Source organism: Acomys minous (assembly GCF_964271855.1).
Source record: "Acomys minous genome assembly, chromosome: 4".
Taxonomy (NCBI): Eukaryota; Metazoa; Chordata; class Mammalia; order Rodentia; family Muridae; genus Acomys; species Acomys minous.
In genome coordinates, this window is record NC_140486.1 from 111947541 (window position 1) to 111970838 (window position 23298).

At 48.6% G+C, this 23298-nt stretch overlaps 1 protein-coding gene across 1 annotated transcript in view; it reads left to right on the forward strand.

Moving 5' to 3' along the window:
* Nucleotides 1–10388, forward strand: part of INPP5D (inositol polyphosphate-5-phosphatase D) — a 112813-nt gene extending 102425 nt beyond the window's left edge. The window contains exons 22-27 of the mRNA XM_084780466.1: nt 324–411; nt 1300–1449; nt 2461–2557; nt 4325–4600; nt 7953–8547; nt 9636–10388. Coding sequence (XP_084636592.1) covers nt 324–411; nt 1300–1449; nt 2461–2557; nt 4325–4600; nt 7953–8547; nt 9636–9659 — 1230 coding nt within the window. The 3' untranslated portion in view covers nt 9660–10388. The remainder of the gene's footprint in view (nt 1–323; nt 412–1299; nt 1450–2460; nt 2558–4324; nt 4601–7952; nt 8548–9635) is intronic.
* The last annotated feature ends 12910 nt before the right edge of the window (nt 10389–23298 follow it).

The following is a 23298-nucleotide window of genomic DNA, read 5'->3' on the forward strand; positions in this document are numbered from 1 at the left end:
GGGGCTGTAGGGGAAGGATGCGACTGCAGGTGTCATGCCAGACCTGGCTGCTGGTCCTTCCCTTGGCCTCCGAAATATGCAAAGAATGGCAGCAATGGACGAAGGACCTGGAAGCTCGGCCCACTTTAGGAGATGGCGGTGGAGGCAGGGAGGAAAATGATGCCTCATTTGGCTGAGCAAAGGGCTCCACCTGTTCTCTTGGGCATGGAGAACCACAACCTGAGTTTGGTTGAAAGAATACCTTCAGTTCCTTTTTCCTGTGTATTCTAACATCAAGACTGGTCCCCTGTCCCCACCTGTCCCCACCTGTGCCTCCTCCGCAGCTAAAGCCTATTATCTCTGACCCTGAGTATCTACTGGACCAGCACATCCTGATCAGCATTAAGTCCTCTGACAGTGACGAATCCTATGGTAAGCCTCCCTCCCAGGCCAGGGACCTCACCTGCCCATTAGCTTCAACCTCTGAGGGTGGTGGTGACTCCGCCTTCCAAGATAGCCTGTCTGCTGCACTGCCCATCATACCATGATGCTGCCTTTACCTCTGTCCCTCAACGGCCAGAGGGACATTTCCTAGTCGGTTACCTGCTCCTTGTGATTTCGGGGCGCCACCACCAGTAACCTCCCACTTCACCTTGCTGAGTGAGCTGCAGGTACTATGTAATTTAATCTTGGTAAGACCTTAAGAGGTAGGTTCTGTTCCCCAATTAGTAAATAGGTAAACTGGGGCTCTTAGAGGTCAAGTGACTCACCCTGGTTGCACAGATAGTCATCAGCTGAGCTATGACTTGAGCCTGAGTCTGCCTGCCTGTGCCACAGAGCCTCTCTTGTGTCCACAGCAAGCTCCTCAGTCCTAGGTGCAGAGCAACAGCCCCTCTCTAGTGCCAAGTCAGCTCTCCAGGCTGTCTCCTTTTCCCTTGAGACTTCTTGTATAGAAGTTTTAGGCTGGCCTATGCTCTCACCTGCTTGTCTGGTTTTGTTTATTTCTTGCATTGTTTCAAACCGTGGGAAGTAAGCTTTCCCTATAGCCATCAGATTAGCATTTAATACTGTTTCTCCGATGAGTTTTCTAGGATTTAATTTTGCTTCCCACATTGATCTGTATAGGCTTCTTTTTCGTATGAGGCTTGAGACATTTGCCCCAAGTTGCTAAGGCATTGATCGAAAGGGTTTGTCCATAATCCCTGCCTGGCCCATTGCTTCAAGGACCTGTCTCCCAGTGCTACAGCTACGTCTCCGAGCATGCTCCATGCCTGTCTCAGGCCAAGGTTTTCATGCTGATGTTGTCTCTCCTCTTCCCAGGTGAGGGTTGCATTGCCCTTCGTCTGGAGACCACAGAGACACAACTTCCTATCTACACGGCTCTTACCCACCATGGGGAGATGACCGGCCACTTCCGGGGGGAGATTAAGCTCCAGACCTCCCAGGGCAAGATGAGGGAGAAGCTCTACGGTAGGCCAGCCTCCTCCCAGCCTTCCCAGAGGCCACTGCACTAGGGACAGGCGTGTGCTTTCTCTCAGCAGAGCTATTAAGTGTCTGAGATCTGTGCCCCTAGAATAGAACACGGCTGGAAAGCCTCCTGGGTAGGACAGGGGTGCACACTTGTAATCCTGGCACTCAGGAGGCTGAGGCAGGAGGATCGTGAGTTCAAGGCTAGGCTGGGTGACATGGTGAGACGAAGTCTTTGATGAGAAGAAAACAAGTCATCCCATTTATCTCTCATAACTGCCCTGTGAGCCAACTATGGTTATCTCTACTTGTCAGATGGAGAAACTGAGGCACAGATAGATAGGCTAGGTGACCAGCTGAAGGTTACAAACTCAAGAAGCGGCTAAGCCAAGGCTCACCCAGGGCCAAGCAGGCGTTGGTAGGCACAGTAGTTGCTTGCCTATTATGGAAATCTAGAGAGTAGAAATCACAACATGGGGGAGTCGGGCTCCCCATTCCAGGGAAGGCTGTAGTGCACCAAGGGCCACTGCTTCTGTGCATGTGACTCCCCTGTGCCCTCTAAGAGATCTTTTCTCTAGCAGGACAGTGGGTTGAAGAGATAAAGCTGGGGTTGGGGTCCCTTTAAGCTGCTTGATGGGAGTCTCTATAAACAGATTATCTTTGTATGTGAGGTATTCTTGTAGGGTGCCTTAGCGGTGTTCATTTTGTTCTAATCTGACAAGAAATGTTTGTTTTGTCCCTAGCTTGAGCTAACAAGTTAGAAATATTTCACAGAATAACAACTGGGCCATACGTGTCTGTTCTTCTCCTTCTGGACCCATGGCAGGCATCATTAACAAATTGCCGAGCACAAAGATTTTGAAGACTGAAAAAAATCTCACTTGAAAATACCTCTCCCAGTAGCCACTATTTACTGTCCAGCTTTGACCTGCAAAAGGATACCTCTTTGCCATTTCTAACCCATCTGGCGCCTGGGTTCACACATGTTTTTTTTCCTGAACCTTTCTCGTGCAGACTTTGTGAAGACAGAACGGGATGAGTCCAGTGGAATGAAGTGTTTGAAGAACCTCACCAGCCATGACCCCATGAGGCAGTGGGAGCCTGCTGGCAGGTAGATGAAACTTGCAAAGACTTGCTACAACTTGCTGGACTTTGTGAGCCAGAGTCCAGGAGACAGGAAAGCAGGGCACAGAGAGAGCCAAGGTCAGAGGAGAAGGAAGGCTGTGGTCCAGGGGAACCACTCTCCTACCTCAATTTCACATCCTGAGTCCCCATCTCTAGAAGATCAACATGACTGTGACAAAGCCTTGGGGACTCTTCCATGTCGGAACATTCCACTCAACCAGACCTTAATGAGCACATACTGTATATCAGGAAGAAACCAATATAAACATAGTATAGTCCATGGCCCACAGACTCACCAGCAGCTGGTGAAAGGATGTGCAGTCCAAGTGGAAGGAGTTATGGACGACTGAAAATTTTCATGGCAAAAGATGCTTTTCCTGTGTCCAGGGAGGCCAAGAATATAAGTAGTCAAAAGCCCCCCATGCACGACTTCCTAGTGTCATTTTTGTTGCTGTGATGAATACCCTGAAAGGAAAAAAGCAACACAGGAAACAATAAAGGGTTTATTTGACTTTCAATCCCACATTACAGTCCATTGTTGTAGAGAAGTCAAGGCAGGAAGTTAAAGTATCACATCGGCAGTCAAGAGCAGAGAGAACAGGCACCCTTGCTTGCTCTCAGTGAACTTTCCTCACTCTTACACAGTTCAGGGCGCAGCCTAGGAAATGGTGCTGCCCACAGTGGGCTAGCTCTTCCTACATTAATTAACAAGGAAGACAGTCCCCATAGATATACCCACAGGCCGAACTGAGCTAGGTAATTCCTCATTAAGACTCTCTCCCCAGGTGATTCTACATTATCTCAAGAGGACAGTTAAAACTAACACAGAGCGGTGTAGTAGCACACACCTTTAATTTCAGCACCCGGGAGGTAGAGGTAGGCCTAGCTCTGTACGTTCAAGGCCGGCCTGTCCCACACAGTGAGTTACAGGACAGTCAGGGCTATAGAATGAGACGCTGTCTCAAGAAACAAGCAAACTAGCAAACCAACACAGTGACTAACAGGAAGGAGTGAATTGAGAGTAACCTGGACAGCTCAGTCTATCTCATGAAAGGGCAGCATTTCCTAATACGCCAACCACCTCTATTTCCTGACGTGGTCTTGTTAGTCCTCCTGAGGTGGAGGCCGGTGTGGAGCAAGGTTCGGTGTGGGGCTACAAGGGTTGCCTCACCTAAGTCTGGACTGTCTACTCCAGTTTTAAGACAGCTGCCTTCCTTAGCAACTCCATCCTCAACCTCTGTGACCACACACCCATCCTGCTGTTCCGATGCCTTACACGGAATGTGCAAACCAGCACGTCCCACATGGACTTTGTCCAGCCTACCTTGAAAGATGTACCCTTGACCATCCTTCCCAGAGCCCCGGGTTCTCCTTTTACTCTCCTCGTGTGCTGGCTGGTCTTCAGAGAACCTTGCAACAGGCCAATCTCTACCCCTGACCTCAGGGCCTAAGCACAGACCGCTGCCCAGAGCATCCTTCTTTTCTTTTATCTCTTCTGCATTTCGTCTAAAAGACAACCTTGAATTGATCATCTCCGGCCACATTCTACCTAGTGGGATCTCAACCCTCCTGCTTGTCTTAACTTGATCTTTTGGCTATCTTCACTGCGTTACATGCATGCATGCATGCATGCATGAATTAACTTATGTGTCCCAAAAATAAAGGTACCGGGAGGCTGAGAAGCCGAGGAACATTTTTCCTCAGGCTGGTGCCAACCAAGAAGCTTCAGATGTGCCTCCTCATCTTCCTACAGGGTCCCTGCATGTGGTATCTCCAGCCTCAATGAGATCATCAATCCAAACTACATTGGCATGGGGACCTTCGGACAGCCTCTGCATGGGAAGTCAACCCTGTCCCCTGACCAGCAACTCACAGCCTGGAGTTACGACCAGCCACCCAAGGACTCCTCCCTGGGGCCCGGGAGGGGAGAGGGTCCTCCGACACCTCCCTCTCAACCACCTCTGTCACCAAAGAAGTTTTCATCCTCCACAGCCAACCGAGGTCCCTGCCCCAGGGTGCAGGAGGCAAGGTGAGTGTCCTCTCTGAATTGTTTTATTTTGTTTTGTTTTTCTGCTCACCAGCGCCCCCTGGGGGCCCTCAAGGATGGCAGCCTGAAGAGGTCAGGGTTGTAGTTGGTTCTGCCCACAACTTTGGCTTCTGCTTGGAGACTGGTTTTTAAAGGGGACTGGGTTGTCAAGAAAGGCATCTTCTTATAAAAACTGCATTTACTGGCAAAGACACCAGTGACATCCTCTGGATTCCTCCACTCCCTATGGGTCTCAGTGGGAAAGAGGTGAGGATTTCTGAGCAGAAGCTTTTGTCTATGCCAAATCTCTCTCTTCTTAGAAACAAGCATCCGTGCTCTCACGTATAACTCTCTGGATTCTCCTGTTGGTGGCAATTGGGACTTGGAGCCCAAATGAAGGCAGAGTCATCCCCCTGTGGAGAGAACTGACCAAAACAGGTTTAAGAAGAAGGCCCACACAGCCTAGGGAGCTCCTAAGCAGCTAAGGGGAACAGTAGGTGGGGACTCTATCCCTTCAGATGGCCATGAGACATCCGGACCCAGTTAACAGTGACGTAGATGTGTCTCCTCTCACAGCTGCCTTTAGCACTTTGTGATGGCACAGGCTCTCACATTCAGCCTCTTTCCTGGGCACTGTTTTCTTTCCTCCTCAGGACTGCAGTTCCTTAGTAGAGCTAACAGTAATCAGGGGCTTGTGCTGGCGATTCCTCCAGAGAGGCGCTGATGGTCCTGTGCCTCGGCTGTTACCTGAAATAGATGAAAGGAGGGGAGGGCAGGTCCCTGAGCCTAGCCAGATATAAGTCTACCTCTTTGGGGCCTTGGTTTCCCTCCCTGGGAGTGAAGATCAAGGTCAGTATCTAGTAGGTACTGAGGTACTCGTTTGACAGAGGCAAGCTCTTCAGTGGCCCCAGGAAGCAAAGCTAGAAACAGCCACAGAGAAAATTAAAGTTCATGGAGTCATTTTCAGAGGACCCCCCACCCCCACTGTGAAGATCTTGGTGGTAACATGTTCCCTCCAGCCCCAAGTGATAGCATAGGGGTAGGCATCTAACAGGGAGGGCCCCACAGGACCAGGTTCCAAGCTCACCTCTCGCTGCTCCAGCCCAACCTGAGTAGAGGCAGCGCTATCACTGGTATCTTAAGGTCCTCCCGCCATTCCCGCAGGACTGAAGGGCAATGGCCACCCATCCCAGATTCCCCAGGACCACCCCAACTTTAGCATGTAAAAGTCCCATCTCCTGGGAAACACTTCAGTCCTGGTAAGCAAGCAAAGCAGACTGCTGTCTGAGGTCAAGATTGTGCACTGAGAAGGAAGACTGTTCAGACCCTGGCCAGCCTTCTGCATAAGAGCTGGCTCCGTCCCCTGGATAAGGGTGTAGTTTCCTGTTACCTATATTCAGGAGACTAAAACTCTTCTATTTAATCTATTTTTCTTAACCTCTCCCTAAGGGTAGCAGAAGCACCCAGAACACCCTGCTGGAGGAAACACTCTCCATCTTCTTGGCTCCATCTCCTGCCCCTTCCATTGTCTACAGCTGAGTGCATTAGTCAGGTGGCAAGCCTTATGGGATTTCCCTTAATTAAACACACACACACACACACACACACACACACACACACACACACGGGAGTGTTCTTACCACCACATGCAATGCCCTCAGAGGTCAGAAGAGGACATTGAATTCCCAAGAACTGCAGTTGCATACAGTTGCAAGCCACTATGTAGACGCCAGGAATTGAACCCGGGTCCTCTGGAAGAGGAGCAAGTACTCTTAGTTACTGCACTATTTCTTCAGCCCCTGACCTTGTGTTTTCACCTTGTATATAGCACTCTGCTTCATCTGAGACACTGTGATCAGGTCAGCTCCCACCCACATACCCACTCAGAGTGTCAGAGACAAAGGATGGCTTTCTATCATCTGTCAAGGTCTCAACATTTCTGGGGATGTAGTAGTGATTTCCAGTTTTTCCAAAAAAAAAAAAAAAAAGGCTGGCTGGTGAGTTGGCTCAGCAGGTAAAGGTGCTTGCCACCAAGACTGACCATCTGAGTTCCATCCCTAGACCAGATGTAGAGGAAGAAGAGGGGTGTCGCCTACAAGTTGTCCTCTGACCTGTTGTACATGTACACATGTGTATGGCCTTCTCCTCTGTGTGGATTCTAGGACTCCAGCCTAGGGAATGGTGCTGCCCACGATGAGCAAGTCTTCCCACCTAATTATCTAATCAAGATAATCCCCCAGGGGCCACCTTCCAGTCATTCTAGGTCTCATCTAGTTGATAACGGTGGTTAACCAGCACAGGAACTTCCCAAAGCCCTCCAGAGAGAAAGCTCTAAGCCCCTGGAAAGAATACTGTGACTATCGGCCCCTGAGCCCAGGGTTTGTTTTGTGGGGTGTGTCAGCTTTGCTGTGTCACAGCAGTATCTCACACATAAGTGGTGGCTTCCTGCATGTTGCTCTTTCTACCAAATCTCTAGACATAGACCCTTTGCTCATGGATGCTCTGCCTTAAACAGAATTAAGGATGTCCTCCCTTTGCCCCACCTCTTTCTCTCTCACAGGGTCTCTCTATTATGTAGCTCTGGCTGTGTTGGAATTCACTGTGCAGAGCAGGCTGGCCTCAAACACAACAGAGATCCGCCTGTCTCTGCCTCCTGGGTGCTGGGATTAAAGGTGTGCTCCACCACGCCCTGGCTCCACTGTCTCTTGTTTATGTACTAATTTTAAAAAGTCACCATTTGTGGTGACACATGCAAGTTAGAGATGCTGAAGAGATGGAGGCAGGAGGATCATAAGGCCGTCCTGGACTTTCGCCCCTGGCATGGGTGCTGCATGCCTTTAATCCCAGCACTCAGCAGACAGAGAAGCGGGTGGGTCTCTGTCCCATCTACATCAGTGAGGGTCACATAGTGAGTCCCTGTGTTCTTTAAAAATAAGTCTTCAGCCGGGCGGTGGTGGTGGTGGCGCACACCTTTAGTGCCAGCACTCCGGAGGCAGAGGCAGGCAGATCGCTGTGAGTTCGAGGCCACCCTGGTCTACAAAGTGAGCCCAGGACAGCCAAGGCTACACGGAGAAACCCTGTCTCGAAAACCCAAAAAATAAATAATAATAATAATGATGATGATGATGATGATGATGATGATTCTCCATGTGAAGTTCATGTACAATTATCTCCTGGAAAGTGAATAAGTTGGTGGCATTTGTATATTTTATGTTAGATGGCCATTACTGTATTTAGTTCCAAAACACTTTTCTCGCTCCTAAATGAAAGGCAGAGGTATGAAGTGTCTACCGCCCTGGTCCTGACTTCTGAACATGTCCTCTTCATTGTCCTCCCCTCTTCCCCATGGCTCCAGACCTGGTGACCTGGGAAAGATGGACGTTCTGCTGCAGGAGGACCTGCAGCTGACGAAGCCGGAGATGTTTGAGAACCCACTCTATGGATCTGTGACTTCCTTCCCCAAGCCGGCGCCCAGGAAGGAACAAGAGTCCCCCAAGATGCTGCGGAAGGAGCCCCCGCCCTGCCCAGACCCAGGAACCTCATCGCCCAGCATCCTGCTCCCCAAAGCCCAAGAGGTGGAGGGTGTCAAGGGGACAAGCAAACAGGCCCCCGTGCCTGTCTTTGGCCCCACACCCCGGATCCGCTCTTTCACCTGTTCTACCTCCGCTGAGGGCAGAATGCCCAGTGGGGACAAGAGCCAAGGGAAGCCCAAGACCTCAGCAAGTTCCCAAGCCCCGGTGCCAGTCAAGAGGCCTATCAAGCCTTCCAGGTCAGAAATGAGCCAGCAGATGACTCCCATCCCAGCTCCGCGGCCACCCCTGCCAGTCAAGAGCCCCGCAGTCCTGCAGCTACAGCATTCCAAGGCCAGAGACTACCGTGACAACACAGAACTCCCCCACCACGGCAAGCACCGCCATGAGGAGGGGCTGCTCGGCAGGACTGCCATGCAGGTGTGTTGAGCTGTGTGTGTGTGTGTGTGTGTGTGTGTGTGTGTGTGTGTGTGTGTGTGCGCGCGCGCGCGCGCCCTCTAGGGTACAAACAGTGATTCTTGAGAGGGACAGAGAAGAGCTGTGGATAAATTCCTGACCCTGTAGAGTAAGAGAGTCTAGGTCATTTATATTTTAGTCTTAGCATCCTTAATTAGTCTATGTACTTAAAACATTCCTGGTAGTTAGAAATTTCAGGCAGAAGGTCCCCTTCCTAATAGAATAGATTTATTCTGCAACAAAACTAACAGTGATTGAAAGAAAAGAAACTACTGTCAAGGGTGGACAAGGTAGTGCATCCCTATAATCCCAGCCCTCTGGAAGTCTAGGGCAGGAGGATGGGGGGGGGGGGGGTTCAAGGTCAGCCCGAGCTAGATGGTATGACAACCAGTGGCAGGAGTGGGAGCCAAGGGTGTAGCTCAGTGGTAGAGTACACAGGAAGCCTCCTTGGAGCCCTCAGCTGAATCCCCATAAGGAACAGACTCTATGGAACCAAACTTCCAGTCCTTCCATTATGGTGTTTATTGCAGAGCTGAGGGCCTTCCGCTAGACAAGTCCTGTATTGGATTTAAATCCCAAGTCTCCATTGCACAGCTCTATGACTTTTTATCTTATAAAAAGAAGCTATTAGTGGTATCAGCTGTATAGATTTATGGTAAGAAATAGATTATACCATATACTGGTTCTATATGTTATCATTTTTACAATTATCACTTGTTTCACATACTACATACAATATATACCTATTTCATGCATATTATATGTTTATAACATATGTATGAGTTAGCACATAAGACACTCAAGACGGTATGGCATGTTGGCCTGATCCAGCTCACAGCACCAGGGGTCAAATGTGGCCTGGAGGTAGCAAGGCCCTGACAGATCTTCTGTTCTCGTCTTACAGTGAGTCCGTGGTCAGCTGCTGGTGACGGGAGCCTGGTGGAACAGCACAGAGCGAGTCTAAGCCTCTCTCAGGATGCCTCTCGGAGGACCTCCTGCTAGCTCTTCTTACCTAGCTTCAAGTCCAAGGCTGTGTATTTTTTTTTTTTCAGGAAAGGGCCCTCCCTTCTCTGTAGTCCAAAGAGTGTGCTGGTTTCAACACTGTGCAGCAGCTGCTGGAGCTGGATGGAAAACACAACCATATGGACCCACTGAGAACCACACCTGGGGCTCAGAGCTTGGACTCTGTGGCTTTCTTGAAGTCGCTGTTTTAAAGGAAGGAGCTGAGACACTTGTCTGAGGGTGAAGATATAAATAATAATAATATTAATAATAATAATGGTCAGGTGCCATGCGCTGTGTTAAGTGCTTTACGGACATATGTCAGGCTGGTCTCCAGAGCTGAGCTTCCAGTCAACTGTGTGCCCAGACCCACCAATCCCAAATGGTGGGTCCTGAGACGTTCAAACAAAGCATTAAGAAAACCAGCAATCCCTAAAGCTAGCCAGGCTCTACTGCAGGGACCCGAAGAGTCTGCATGGTTAATTAGGGCACAAGGAGCCCAGCCCTGTTCAACTTCAGAGATGAAAGCTGCTTTAGCTAAGGCTTGGGATCTACCACTGCCCAAATCTGCCTGGTTTTCTGTTGGGTTTTGAGTCTGCCAGAGTCAGAGATCCGCTCCAGCTCACCAGTAAAGAGATCTGGCCTCAACCTAAGCCAGCCATGCCAGACCCCTGCAGAGCCTGTGGACCAATAACACTTCCAGTGGGATTGGAGATGAATGGTTAGCACCATACCCACAGTTGGGCCAAGCCCACCCCCTCCCCCCAACCCCCCCCACACACACACACAACACACACACACACACACACCACACACACACATACACACACACATAGCACTTCTGGTGTACTGAGGAAGGCTCTCCACCATTGTCCCCAGTGGCTGAGCTCTCCAGCCTGCTATCAGGGGAGGTGAGCCTTGGTCCCAGGCTCTCAAAAGAGTGCAGCTTCTTCTTCTTCCTAAGCTCTGTGACTCGCCCCTTGTCCTTGGTTACCAGGAGACTAGGGTGGTGATGTCTTTTCTTATCTTGCTTTTTGATATATCAGGATTAATGTAGGAAACCAGATCCAGAATATGCAGGAGAGTAGGTATATCCCTTATGTTTCCCTGTCTGTATGACCAATAAATTGTGCCTTTCTAACTAGGCTCCTGTGTGGCCTCTTCCTGATACCCAGGGCCACAGTTCTTCCCTGTGCTGTAATTACCACAGAGAGACTTTGGGGCAGCAGGAGGCAGCTGAAGGTTCCTGATGGCCAGAAAAATAGTACTCTCACCAAAGAGACAGTCTGAAGCCAGGCATGGCCACAGAAAGGGTAGACATCACCCCTTTCATACCTATATCTGTGTGGGACTACAAATGTCCAGCAGCCACCCAACTTCCCCAAGTGTCCCCTGATACTGGCTGACCAACAGCCCACAAGTTCTGGTTACTCCAGGCACAGTAGACCCATACGAACGGTCCCTGGGACGTGAGTTCACAAGTTTGGGAACAGCCTCAAGCCAGAAGACCAGTGTAGATACTACTTGGCACCACTTGCAAGGTGCCATGGCCCGTGTCACCATGGCTTCCACCTTAAGCTGTTCAGCATCTCTCCTGTGTGTGGACCTCAGGCCTGGTCTCTAAACAGAGCCCCAGGGAGCGGCATCCTTGGGAGGTACTGAGTTAAAGCATTTGCTACCTGCCAGGATGGTTCTTGTGGGCTATCAAGGCTGAGAATATTCCAGAACAGCTCCTCGCCTCTACTTAGGCGAGTATCTCCATTCACTGTTTGGTCCCCACAAAGAACTTCACCCCCATCTCCAGGCCCCAGCATCCTGACACAGTAAACAAAGGGTCACGGACGAGACACAGCTGGAGATCTCTCAATAGGGAGAGGAAAGGCACAGGAAGTGCAGGCATTCCCCAGTGAAGTTGTCCTGGGAACCCACCCTGGGTCACACTCCCTTGTGACCCCAGAGTTGAGGACCAGGACCCAGTTGCCCTTGGCCCGATGAGACTCCTGCTACTATTGTGGGCCGGCTTGCTATGTGAGGTGCCTGCAGCTGCTCATGCAAGGAATAGCAAATAGCTCCTCCGGGTGAATGTCTGGGTCTCCCCTGTCATTTCTGCAGGCTAAAGCAAAAGCAGCGAGGTGGGACATATGTGTGCTTCCTGTCCCTTCGCTCTGAGCTCTAGTCACCTGAATAGAACCTAGCCCCCTTTTCCTCTTCCTCCACAGTCCAACACAGCTGTCTTAAGAATCTAGATTTGCGTGTGGATGGTCAGCTGGGGCCCCCTGATGCTCAAAACCGGAAACACTCAAATCCATCCATATTCTTGTCCTCCCAGGCTCTCAGTCCTGTACACTCATGAGCTCCCTGGCCACCTTTTCCGGACTGTGAGCCACCACCATCTCCCAGGATCCATTCCACTAGCTGTCTCTTTTCCTAGCAAATTCTGTCCTACTCCAACCCTCCAACACTCAGGTCTCCCCTCTATGGCAGAGGAATGGGGGTACATATCCCACCCCCATCACTTCAGCTTCCTTCACTGAGCTCCATAACCAAGAAGGCAGGGCCATGAACAAGCTCCGCTCACAAACCTCCCCACCCCTAAAAAGACCCACCACCCCTAAAATTGTAGATTGACAGTCACTGTGTCTTTCCAAAAGCAAATCCACCCTTCTGTGTGTGGCTGTACAAGCTGGTCAAAACTCAGATTTTCCATAATTAGGGTCTCTGGCATGAACATGTCCGCATCTAATGGCCATACCATGGGTCCAGAGGGCGGTTGCTGCCCTTCCAGGTTACCTGTGGGACTGGATGAGCAGCCACTTTACTCCTCTGCCCAGCATTTCTGTGGCTTTGCTGTGGCTCTCTAACCACCGATAGGAGGTGAGTCATTGAGCAAAGCTCTCTCCCACGGACACCTTCCCTAACCCCCAGCCTACCAGGTCTGTCTTTGCTCGTCCTTAAAATAGCTCCTTTCTCTCCGCAAACTAATTTCCATGGAGACCCAGCTATGGAAAGACCCAGAAGCTTTCTATGAGGCAGGTAGCTCAATCTCAGCCTTCACTCCAACGGAGAGACCTTTTATGATGCAAATATCTGGTCTCATCCACCCTCCACTCCCCCACCCCCATATTTATGAGCACTCTGCTCCCCCCTACCTCCCCCCCCCCCCCAGATCCCATTCTGGGGAAATGGCTCTGCTTTGTGCAGGGTCTCACAGGCACATGGAGTCTGGGTTCTGACAATCTGCATCTGGTTTTTCTCTGGTTGGTAGCTGCTCCAAGCTCCTCGGTTCTCACCTCACACAAACCCACCCATTGGACCTGCATTCCAGGTGATCTCAGACTGGATATGCACAGTACCTGATCTCCACTATCCAGCCAACCACAGTTGTGCTGGGCCGGAGGAGACCACGAGGCGAGACACGGCCATGGCTGAGGGTCAGACAGAATGGGCTTTAAATACCTTGTTTTCCATTTCCTGCAAAACAGAGTCTTAAGCAAGCCCCGACAAGCTGAGTGGGCTCCCTAGAACTCATGTGACAGGCTGGGTGCAGCCATGCCGTCTGTAGCCCCCAAACTCCTACTAAGAGGTGGAAAGAAGAGAGAGAACCTCGTAGAAACTCACGGGCCAGAAAGCCTGGAGGGTGTGTGCATTGCAGCAGCAGAAACAAGAGAGGTCACACCTCGGCTAAGTTGAAGGTGAGAACCATCTCCCAAAAGTTGTCTTCCAGCCTCCACACACACTCTGTGGCATATACATGCCTGTACTCACTTGTACATACATACATACATCACAGAGAGATAGAGAGAGAGAGAGAGAGAGAGAGAGAGAGAGAGAGAGAGAGAGAGAGAGAGTGTCAAGTATGCGTACATGCCAGAAGAGGAGATGCAGAAGAAGAGAAAGAGGAAATAATTGCAGTTGCCAGGGCATCCAATTTGAGGCCAGAAAAAATCTGCACTGGTTTCATTAGTTTGGGTTCAAAAAGTAAGGCAGACTCGAGTGCAAGGAGGCATTCAGTAGAAGGCAGAGATCTGTGGCAAGGATAGAAAAGATGCCCTCTAAGATAGAAAAGATGCCTAGCTGCGGACAGCTGGGCTTGACCAGTGGACAGCAGTGTGGGGCAAATACCTATCACCCCATCCAAAGAGAGTCATGGTAAGGGCTGCCCCTGAGAGCTTATTAAATCTCAGCTCACCTGGTCTAAGCAGAAAGTTAGCTCCAAAGACTGGCGAAGAGCCCTCCAGCCTGAAGGGCAGCTCATGGGAAAGTCATGAGTGATAATAGTGTACCAGAGCATCTGTTCCGCTTAGCAGCGGCACCATAGGACTAAGCAAGCCCGACCACTGGCCCCTCCTGCTGCTATTGTGTGTCTATGGGCTGAGATTTCTGGATGCTCAGACAGACATCTCTGAAGAGGGGCACACCCTCGGGATATGTTCAGTTTCTTGAGAAAAGGCAGCATGGAAGACCCAGGGAAGAGCGGTTAGACAGAAGGAGGGGCACAGGCCCTGAGGTGAGGAAGAACACAGGATGCTCAGAAAGCTTAAAAGCATTAGTGTCTTGGAGTATGGGGAAGAGAGGAGATGGAACTGGAGCAGGAGAGGGTACCAGGAGGAGGCGGGGCACTGGAGGAACTGGTGTCCAGGTTTGCAGAGAGACACAGGATCTGTGGTCATGAGAGAGACCCATTATTCAGAGTGTATTTAAACCAGGTGCTGGCTGGCAGCCAAAACAAGAAAGAAGGTGCTTGTAAGAGGGAACTGCAAGAGGTAGTGACAGAAAAGAAGAGAAACCACGTGAACCTATACAGTGTATTCTCCACCCTGTCCCTAGCACCTGACCCAGGACAAGCATCCTGGACCTTTGCTAAAGCTTCTGGGAGAAACACAGACATAGGAACCCAAACAGCTCTAAATTATAGGGCTCCGTGGTCAAAAGGTCAGCAATTCAATTTGATCAGCTAAACTACAATTTTAAATTAACATATATCTCTGAACAGTAGGTTTGTGGTTTTCTGTCTGGATTTTGATTAGGAATCCTGTATTTCTTTTTTCAGTAACCTTGCCTTGCTCCCTCTTACTTGAGGACTCATCTCCTGGAGTAGGGAGTGGGAGGCAGCACCATGCTTACAAAGCTGGAGTGAGGTGCTTCTACCTTGAATCCATAAGACACAGCCCAAAGCAAGCAAAGGGAGGGATAGAAAATAAAACCCACCATAGACTGATGTCAAATTCTGACTTCACTTAAAAAGAACTATATGGAGGCTGAGACAGCACCATTTGTTAAGTTAGAATATATAGGTGAGAATCTAGAGAAGTAAGCAGCCATCTTTGTTTAACTTACGACAGACATATTGACAAAATCCAGTAATCCTATCATTCAAGGCGGAGAGGTAGGAGGAATGGTGCAAGTTTGAGGCCAGCCTGATTTATGTAGTAAGTTCCAGGCCATCCAGGACCACATAGTGAGATCTGATCTCAATATCACCTATTATTATTATTAATTATCTGAAGCTAACTACCTATTAGTTGTATGACTTTGGACAAATATTTTTCTCAGGAGAGACAGAATTTGGCTAAGATTAACTTTTTTTTTTTTTTTTTGGTTTTTTTCAATACAGGGTTTATCTGTGTAGCCTTGGCTGTCCTGGACTCAGTTTGTAGACCAGGCTGGCCTCGAACTCACAAGATCCACGTGCCTCTTCCTCCCAGAGTGTTGGGATTACAGGCATGCACCACCACTCCCAGTTTAAGATTAACTTTTTTTTAAAAGTTAGTGTACTTTAGGGGGAATTACTAAAATTCAGAATTTCATCATGTCCAGGAAAAAAAAAATGCATAAAGTGTGGTAGTTTGTTTGTCTGTTTGTTTTTGGTGTTTTTGTTTTTCAAGACAGGGTTTCTCTGTGTAGCCTTGGCTGTCCTGGACTCACTTTGTAGACCAGGCTGGCCTTGAACTCACAGTGATTCACCTCCCTCTGCCTCTGCTGGGATTAAAGGCGTGCGCCACTCCCCCACCCCACCCCCCCAGTTACGTGTGGTAGTCTGAATATGAATGGTTCCTGCCCCCATAGGCTCACATATCTGAATGCTTAGTCACCAGGTACGGGAACTCTTTGATAGGATTAGAAGGATTAAGAGGTGTGGCCTTGGTGGAGGAAGTGTGTCACTGGGGGTGGGCTTTTGAGATCTCAGATGCTCAAGCCAGGCCCAGGGTGTCTCTCTTTTCCTACTGCCTGCTGATCCAGATGTAGAACTCTCAGCTACCTCTCCAGCACCATGTCTGTCTCCACCAAGACAATGGTAATGGATCAAACTTCTGAGCCGTTAGCAAGCACCAACTAAATGTTTGTTTGTTTGTTTGTTTGTTTGTTTGTTTGTTTTAGAAGAGTTGCTGGGCTCATGGTGTCTTTTCACAGCAATAAAAGTCCTAAGACAGCTGCCTTCTGTTATGTTCTAGTGCAACAAGAAGGGCCTTACTGCCTGTGGCCCCTCAACCTTGGGCTTCCCAAACTCCAGAACCATGAGCCAAATAAACTTCTGTATAAACCGTGTCATGGCAGCATGAGAGGGCAGGCAGAACCTCGGATGACAGTGTTGGGTCTCTGGACCAGGGCTGTCAACCTTGTCTTTTCTTTTGAGTTTTCTCGGGGACAAGGCCATACCTCCTAATAGTGCCATCCCCTATGAGCCTATGGGGGCCATTTTCATTCAAACCACAATAATAGCACATGATAAAAGAGCACACAACAGAGACGGGGAAAGGCCCTGAATGCAACCTTTTACCAGAAACCCACTTCCACGATGACTAGATCACTAAAGCTACAACCTTGAGAAAGACACAAAGCAACTCTGAGGGCTCTGTCTCTTCAAGGACTCACTTCTCCACACCACTCCATTGAGAATGAAGGCACCAGCACCTAGCTTGGAGGACATAGTCAAGGGATAGCAATGACATCAAAGAAATACTCTTGGACCAATGAGATAGTTGATGGATGAAGATGCTTTTTGCCAAGGCTGACAACCTGATTCCATCCCTGGGATCCTCATGGTGAAAAAGAGCACTAAGTCCTCTGACATACATGCACAATGGCACATGTACACACACACACACACACACACACACACACACACACATACACACACACTGATTAAATAAACAAATATAATTTTTAAAGCAAAGTATTTTTTGTCTGTTTGTTTTTTCGAGACAGGGTCTCTATGTTAGCCTTGGCTGTCCTGGAATTGCTTTGTAGATCAGGCTGGCCTCGAACTGGTGATGGTTCACCTGCCTCTGCCTCTTGAGTGCTGGGATTAAAGGCATGTGCCACCATGCCAGTTGGAAGATACTTTTTTTTTTAAATACTTTTTAAGTAAATTTTTAAAAGATTAGAAATCAGGCTGGCCATGGTACTGCACGCCTTTAATCCCAGCACTCAGGAGGCAGAGACAGGCAGATCACTGTGAATTCAAGGCCAGCCTCATTTATAAAGCAAGTCCAGGATAGCCAACGCTACACAGAGAGACCCTGTCTAGAAAAAAAAAAAAGATTAGAAATCTTGATAAGAAAAAGGTAATTTTAAGAAGTCAACCCAGAAGTTTCCAAAGATAAAGGTGGAGTAAAGACATTTTTAGATAAAAGAAAATAGATTTCTTGCTATCAGATCAACTATCAAAAATGTTAGAGAGCTCCAGGTGGTGGCGGTGCACACTTTCGATCCCAGTACCCTGGGAGGCAGAGGCAGGCTGATCTCTGTGAGTTTGAGGCCAGCCTGGTCTACCAAGAGAGTTCAAGACATCCAGTGCTACACAGAGAAACCCTGTCTCAAACAAACAAACAAACAACAACAATAACAGAAAGTGCTAGAGAGACCAGATATGGTGGCACATGCCTTTAGTTCCAGCATTCAAGAGGCAGAGGCAGTTGTGTTTCTGCAGAGTTCAAGCCAGCCCTGTCTACATAGCTAGTTCCAGGACAGCCAGGGCTACACAGAGAGAACAAGTCGCATAAAACAGCAACAGCAAATGGAAAGGAACATTGGCTTAGGATGTGGTAATGGGTGGAAACTGGGACATAATTGAGGAACACTGGAAAGGGAAGAGATGGATAACTAGAAGTAACTTTTTCTCAGAATGTCCCTCAAATATGAGACGAAGCAATCGTTGTAACAGGGTTTATAATGTGGACTCAAAACTGCATCACCAGTAGGTGAAGACTGAAGAAGGTGCTGAGTGGACTTAGACAATTGTGACAGTGACACTTCATTGCCAATTGGACTCCATTGAGAGTTTCCTAGGACTTCTTGGTGAGGTGTTTTTCAAAGAGGCTTAGCTGAAGAAGGAGGTCCTACCCTGAATATGGGCAGAGCAGACCATGGGCTAGGGTCCTGGGCTGAATGAAAAACCAGGGAAGGGAGACAGCAGAGTGCTAAAACTCCTTTCTCTCTGCTTCCTGGCTGCGTCACCAGAAACGCAACGTCACCAGACACCTCGCACTCCTACCACAACACCTACCCAACATGGTGGACGGTAACCCTCAATAACCCTCAAACTGTTTGTCCCAGCAACAGGAAAGGAAACTAAGTTATGTGTCTCATGTAGAGCAGGACAATATTCACTATAATATTGATGTGATGTCTGTCTTTGCCTCTAGGGCAACCACTCAGAAGGAGACGTTCTTGAGCTGGTGGCATAGCTCAGGGCTACAGTACTCACTAACAGGTGGGTTCAATGATAAGATGTGGGGGGCTCTTTGCATGTTGTGCTTCTTCTCCTGGTTCCTAGTTCTACATCCATGGTTTTCCCCCTAACTCTGGCTCATGCTAGACCCTGTCCATTTCCTTCACTCCCCAGAGAGCCCCAACAGAAGGCCACATTGTAAAGGCGATTTCACAGAAGAGTTTTGAGCAACAAGCACTTGCTCCCTCCCAAACCACACAGCCAACAGCGCGTCATACCTTAGGGATGTCATTTCACACCAGCCATGGTCCTTGTACTGTTACAAGAAGACAGCATTCTCTTTGAAAACTACCAGAACCAATCCAACACACACACACACACACACACACACACACACACACACACACACAGGGAGAGAGAGAGAGAGAGAGAGAGAGAGAGAGAGAGAGAGAGAGAGAGAGAGAGAGAGAGAGAGAGAGAGACACAGACACAGACACAGACACACAGAGAGACAGAGAGAGAGAGAGACAGAGACAGAGACAGAGACAGAGACAGAGAGACAGAGAGAGAGAGAGAGAGAGAGAGAGAGAGAGAGAGAGAGAGAGAGAGATACTATTGAACTATCTCCATTTGCTATTAAACAGAGCAAAGAGTTCAGATCCAAACTTGCAACATCCACTTATCTAGACTTCAAACCTTAAGGGCATCATCCACCCCATTTCTGTGATTATTCTTGCTCACCTCTATGCCTTGGGTACCATTTGCCATTGCAAGTGGCTTGTGTGTGTGTGTGTGTGTGTGTGTGTGTGTGTGTGTGTGTGTGTGTATGTGTGTGTGTGTGTGTATGTGTATATGTGTATATATGTATGTATACACTAAGTACTTAGTATGTTGTAGGTACAAAGTGTTGGGTCAAATATTACATTCTTAACTCTCCCCGGGGGAATCTTTCTGTAGTCTCCAAATCCTCTCCCTGGTGCTGCTACACATGGGGTCCCCTGTAGGCCAGTTTCAGAGGCCCAAGTCTGGCTGTACAGCCTTTGTTGCAATTACCTGGTACTGGCAATAAACTGTCCACAGCTTGGTAGCTTTTGGTTTTTAGAGACAGGATTTCTCTTGTGTAGCCCTGGCTATCCTAGACTTGCTTTGTAGACCAGGCTGGCCTCAAACTCACAGTGATCCACCTGCCTCTGCCTCCTGAGTGCTGGGATTAAAGGTGTGCGCCACCACGCCCAGCTCAGCTTGGCAGTTTTTTAATAATAATTTTGCTCATCCAAGTCAGCTTCACTCTCCTTTTGGACAGTGAGACTGCAGACACCTGGACAGTCACTGATTTACAAGGTCCCAACATCTCACGGGATGATGATGACGTCTGCACACTAAGACCTCAGGTGGGCTGAGCTGTAGCTACAACACCTGAGAGTTGTTTTCTCATAAGGACTTGCTTGCTTTCTCATCGCGTAGTTGCAGGGGAGAGGGGGGAGAGAGAGAGGGGGGAAGAAGAAGAAGAGGAGGGAGTGGAAGAGGAAGGCAGGCAGAGTTGAAACACCCAGCCATGGATGTCAAGGCACTTGGAGACAACAGGGGCACCAAGCCTTCACTTTTCTTGGCCCTGATGAGTGTGTGTTACCCAATTAGCTGTAGCCAAGGAGGATCTACAGCAACGGAGGAAACCAAAACCACCAGGGAGGGGAAAAAAAAAGGTATGGGTTAAAGTTACAGGGGCTTCCGTTCTTCGATCCCCTTATGCCTTTCTGGTTCTTTTCATTATTCATATTCAACCCGAATTCAGAGGACTCGGGGAGCCTGGTTAGTGATAGTGCCCTTGAGGGCTAGCCCACAGCCCAGACCTCAGTGAGAAGGCAGAGAATCCATAGAGGGGAAGGATTCTAAGTGGAAAACAAGAAGAACAACCTGTTATATTTTGACAGCAGCTCTCAAACTATACATATATTGGGAGTGTGGGGGTGGGGGTGGGGGAGTATGAGGACAAGTGTCCGAAGAGTTAAGGAAAATAGACAGTGCTAGCAATTGGCACGGGAGTCATTTGTAATTGCATGAGCTAACAAAGCAACATTCCTGGCATGTCTTACCCCCAAAGTCATTTAGATTTGGCTTAGAAAGCAGAATGGTTTTTATAACAGATTTTTCTAATTATGTTTTGCTTATGTTAATAGGAAGATTTTATTCCCTACGTAAATACCACCTGATCACAAGGCGGCAGGGCCCATGAGTACACTGAGCGCCAGGTGGAAGCCAGGCTGGGGTTTCACAATTTGCTGCCGCGCAAAGGTTTGTGTTTGTTCTGCAGGGGGGAAGCTCTCGCCAGCACATCTGTGGAGCAGGAGGGCAGCTAGGTGATCTTCTGCGCTTCCCCTGAATTCCTTCAAAATAATGACACTCGGCTGGGTGTGGTGGTACTTGGCTAGAACCGCAGCAGCCCCAAGGCTGAGGCAGGAGGATGCAAGTTCAAAGCCTGCCCAGGCTACATGGGATGTTTAAAAGGCAACTGGGCAAATGAATGAGACCCTGCCTCATAATAAAGAGGGTTTAAAAGGGCCTAAGTGATAGAGTTCTTGCCTATGCGTGAGGCTCTGGTTCAACCCCAGTGCCAAGAAAAGACCACTCCAACGTGGCTTCACATAAAAGTACCAGAAGAACCTGTTTAAATACAGGTTCCTAGGGCCTGACAGGGTGATTGACAGGTCGTCTAGGTGGTGTCTGGGAAATGGAATTTCAGCACATATTTAGGCTCCTTCTGGGATACCGGGCCATGTTGTTTCATTTGTTTTTCAGTTTTTTGTTTTTGTTTTTGTTTTTGTTTTTGTTTTTTTAAAGCTTCTCAAAAGATTAGATGCATGGTCCGTACTTGAGGTAAAGCAGGCTGGCAGGCAAAGTGAGGAAGCGAAAGCCAGACCTGGCTTCAGACAGCACCTCAGCATTAATGAAGCACGCTTCCTTCTCTGACTGCCCGTTGTGAGAAGGATAATAAGTAAATCCAGCTCAGGATCCTGCGTGAGAAGACTGGAGGAAAGAATCCCTGAGTTAGAAATCGGTGTACTGCAGAGAGGCTCTCGATGTGTCCAGAAGGATCTAGAGCCTTTCTCTGCGATTCCTTCCTTCAAAGCCACAGAAGATCCACACCTGGGAGCACTAGCCTTATTTTCATGTGTCACTGGGTCATCCTCTGAATCTGTGTTTCAGGGTTCAGACTGTGTGTGTGTGTGTGTGTGTGTGTGTGTGTGTGTACACGATTGCCTACGTGCCACATGGGCCGCTGAGAGGTCAACTTTGAACATCTTCTTTCTCTTATTTCAATTCACCATACTTTTTGAGACAGGGTCTCTGTCTGCATCTGAACCTCACTGTTTCTGCTAGATTCAGAGGTCATCAAGGGCCTGGGATCTACCTGACCCCGCCGCCCCCCGCCCCCACTCCCAGCACTGGCATTACAGGCACTTGCTGCACACCCAGCCCTTAGATGGGCTTTGCAGATCTGAACTCAGGTCCTCGCGCTTGTCTTAGAAGGACTGTCTGCACTGAACTCTCTCCCCAGCCCAGAGCTCAGACCTTTCCGGCTCCTCAGCCTCTTGATTCCATCATGCTGCTGCTGTTATTCATGCCACAGCATATGGGCAGCAGGTTTTGCGCCTGTTCTCCCTTGGTGTTGGCAGTGCACCATTCAACAATATGGTGTTAACAAAGAAATATTAAAACTAGCTGTCTTACATTTTTGGTTCTTGTTCATAATGTTGCATAATGAAAAGGAAAATCTTTCCCACAGTCCCAGTGGTGCAGAAACATTTAGAGAGGACTCTAAATATAGCCTCCCAGATGACAGAGAGGTTGTTTTATGTCATTCTGTGATTTCTTTTTCACAGCATGTTCTATGTGCCGGAATAAAAAAAAATTTTTTTTAATGAAGTCAGAATGCTAAATTTAAAGGCACCTTTGCTCTTTGCTGGTTGCAAAACACATTTCGTTGCCATTTAATTTGCTGTGCATCTTGGCATCAGAATCTAGGCAACAGCAAAACAAAAAGCAGAGAGCAGCAGCCCTGCATATGCCAGATCCTATCCTCCACCGCGTCTCTCCTAACCTGTTAACTATTGGCTTCCAGTGACCACACATAGAGAGAGGCGAAGCTGTTCCCCCACTAGACTGGGTGTGTGGTGAGGGAAGACTGAAGGGATCAAGTATTTTATATAATGTAATTACTACTCCCAGGTGACATATAATAAGCTCCCAGATAGCGTCAGAATACCGATTTAGTTAAGGACAGTAAATTGTCACTGCAAGCTCTTCCACACAGGCTAGCTCACTTGGGTACAAAATCTGTAGTAACCTATTAGTGGCTACAAAACTTTATCCCTATGTCAGATACAGTTACAGCAAGCTTAGGGCTTCTGCATATGAATCAGGAAGGGACGTGACTCAATCCATAGGAAGTAGATTTGGTTATTTCACAGGAAAGCAGCTTTGGTGAGATGTGAATAGATAGTTTTCCTTAACTGAACTGAGAAAGTTCTGAAAAGAAGAATTCCTTTCCAATCTCCTTTTGTGGTGAAGTAGGCTGTTTATCCCAAAGCCAACATGCCCCTTACCTGGGGGAATCCAGGAGATACCACGGCTGCTGAATTGGGCTCCATAGTGACTCAGACCAAATTGCATGGGAAGAGTTGAATGGACACGCCCACTTCCTGTATGAGTGTGCTTGTTGAGGGGGGGGGGGGAGCTGTGTTCAAGACACCAAGGCTTCCCTGATGTTTATAGGATATGGTAGTCAAGTTCTGACCTTGAGGTGAAAGTTTAATCCTTGTGATTGTTACTATTGTCTACTTGATAGACTCAGAATCACCCAGGAGACCGGGCCCTGGGCACACCTGTGAAGTGTCACCTGGATAGGTTAACCTCTGGGCTCCCTCATAAGACACTGTTTTGACTCAGTTAGTTGAGGTTGGGAAGACCCACCCTAAGTGTGGTTGACACCATTCCTGGGCTAGGACCCTGGGTGGTCCACAAAGGAGAAAGCTAGCTGAGAG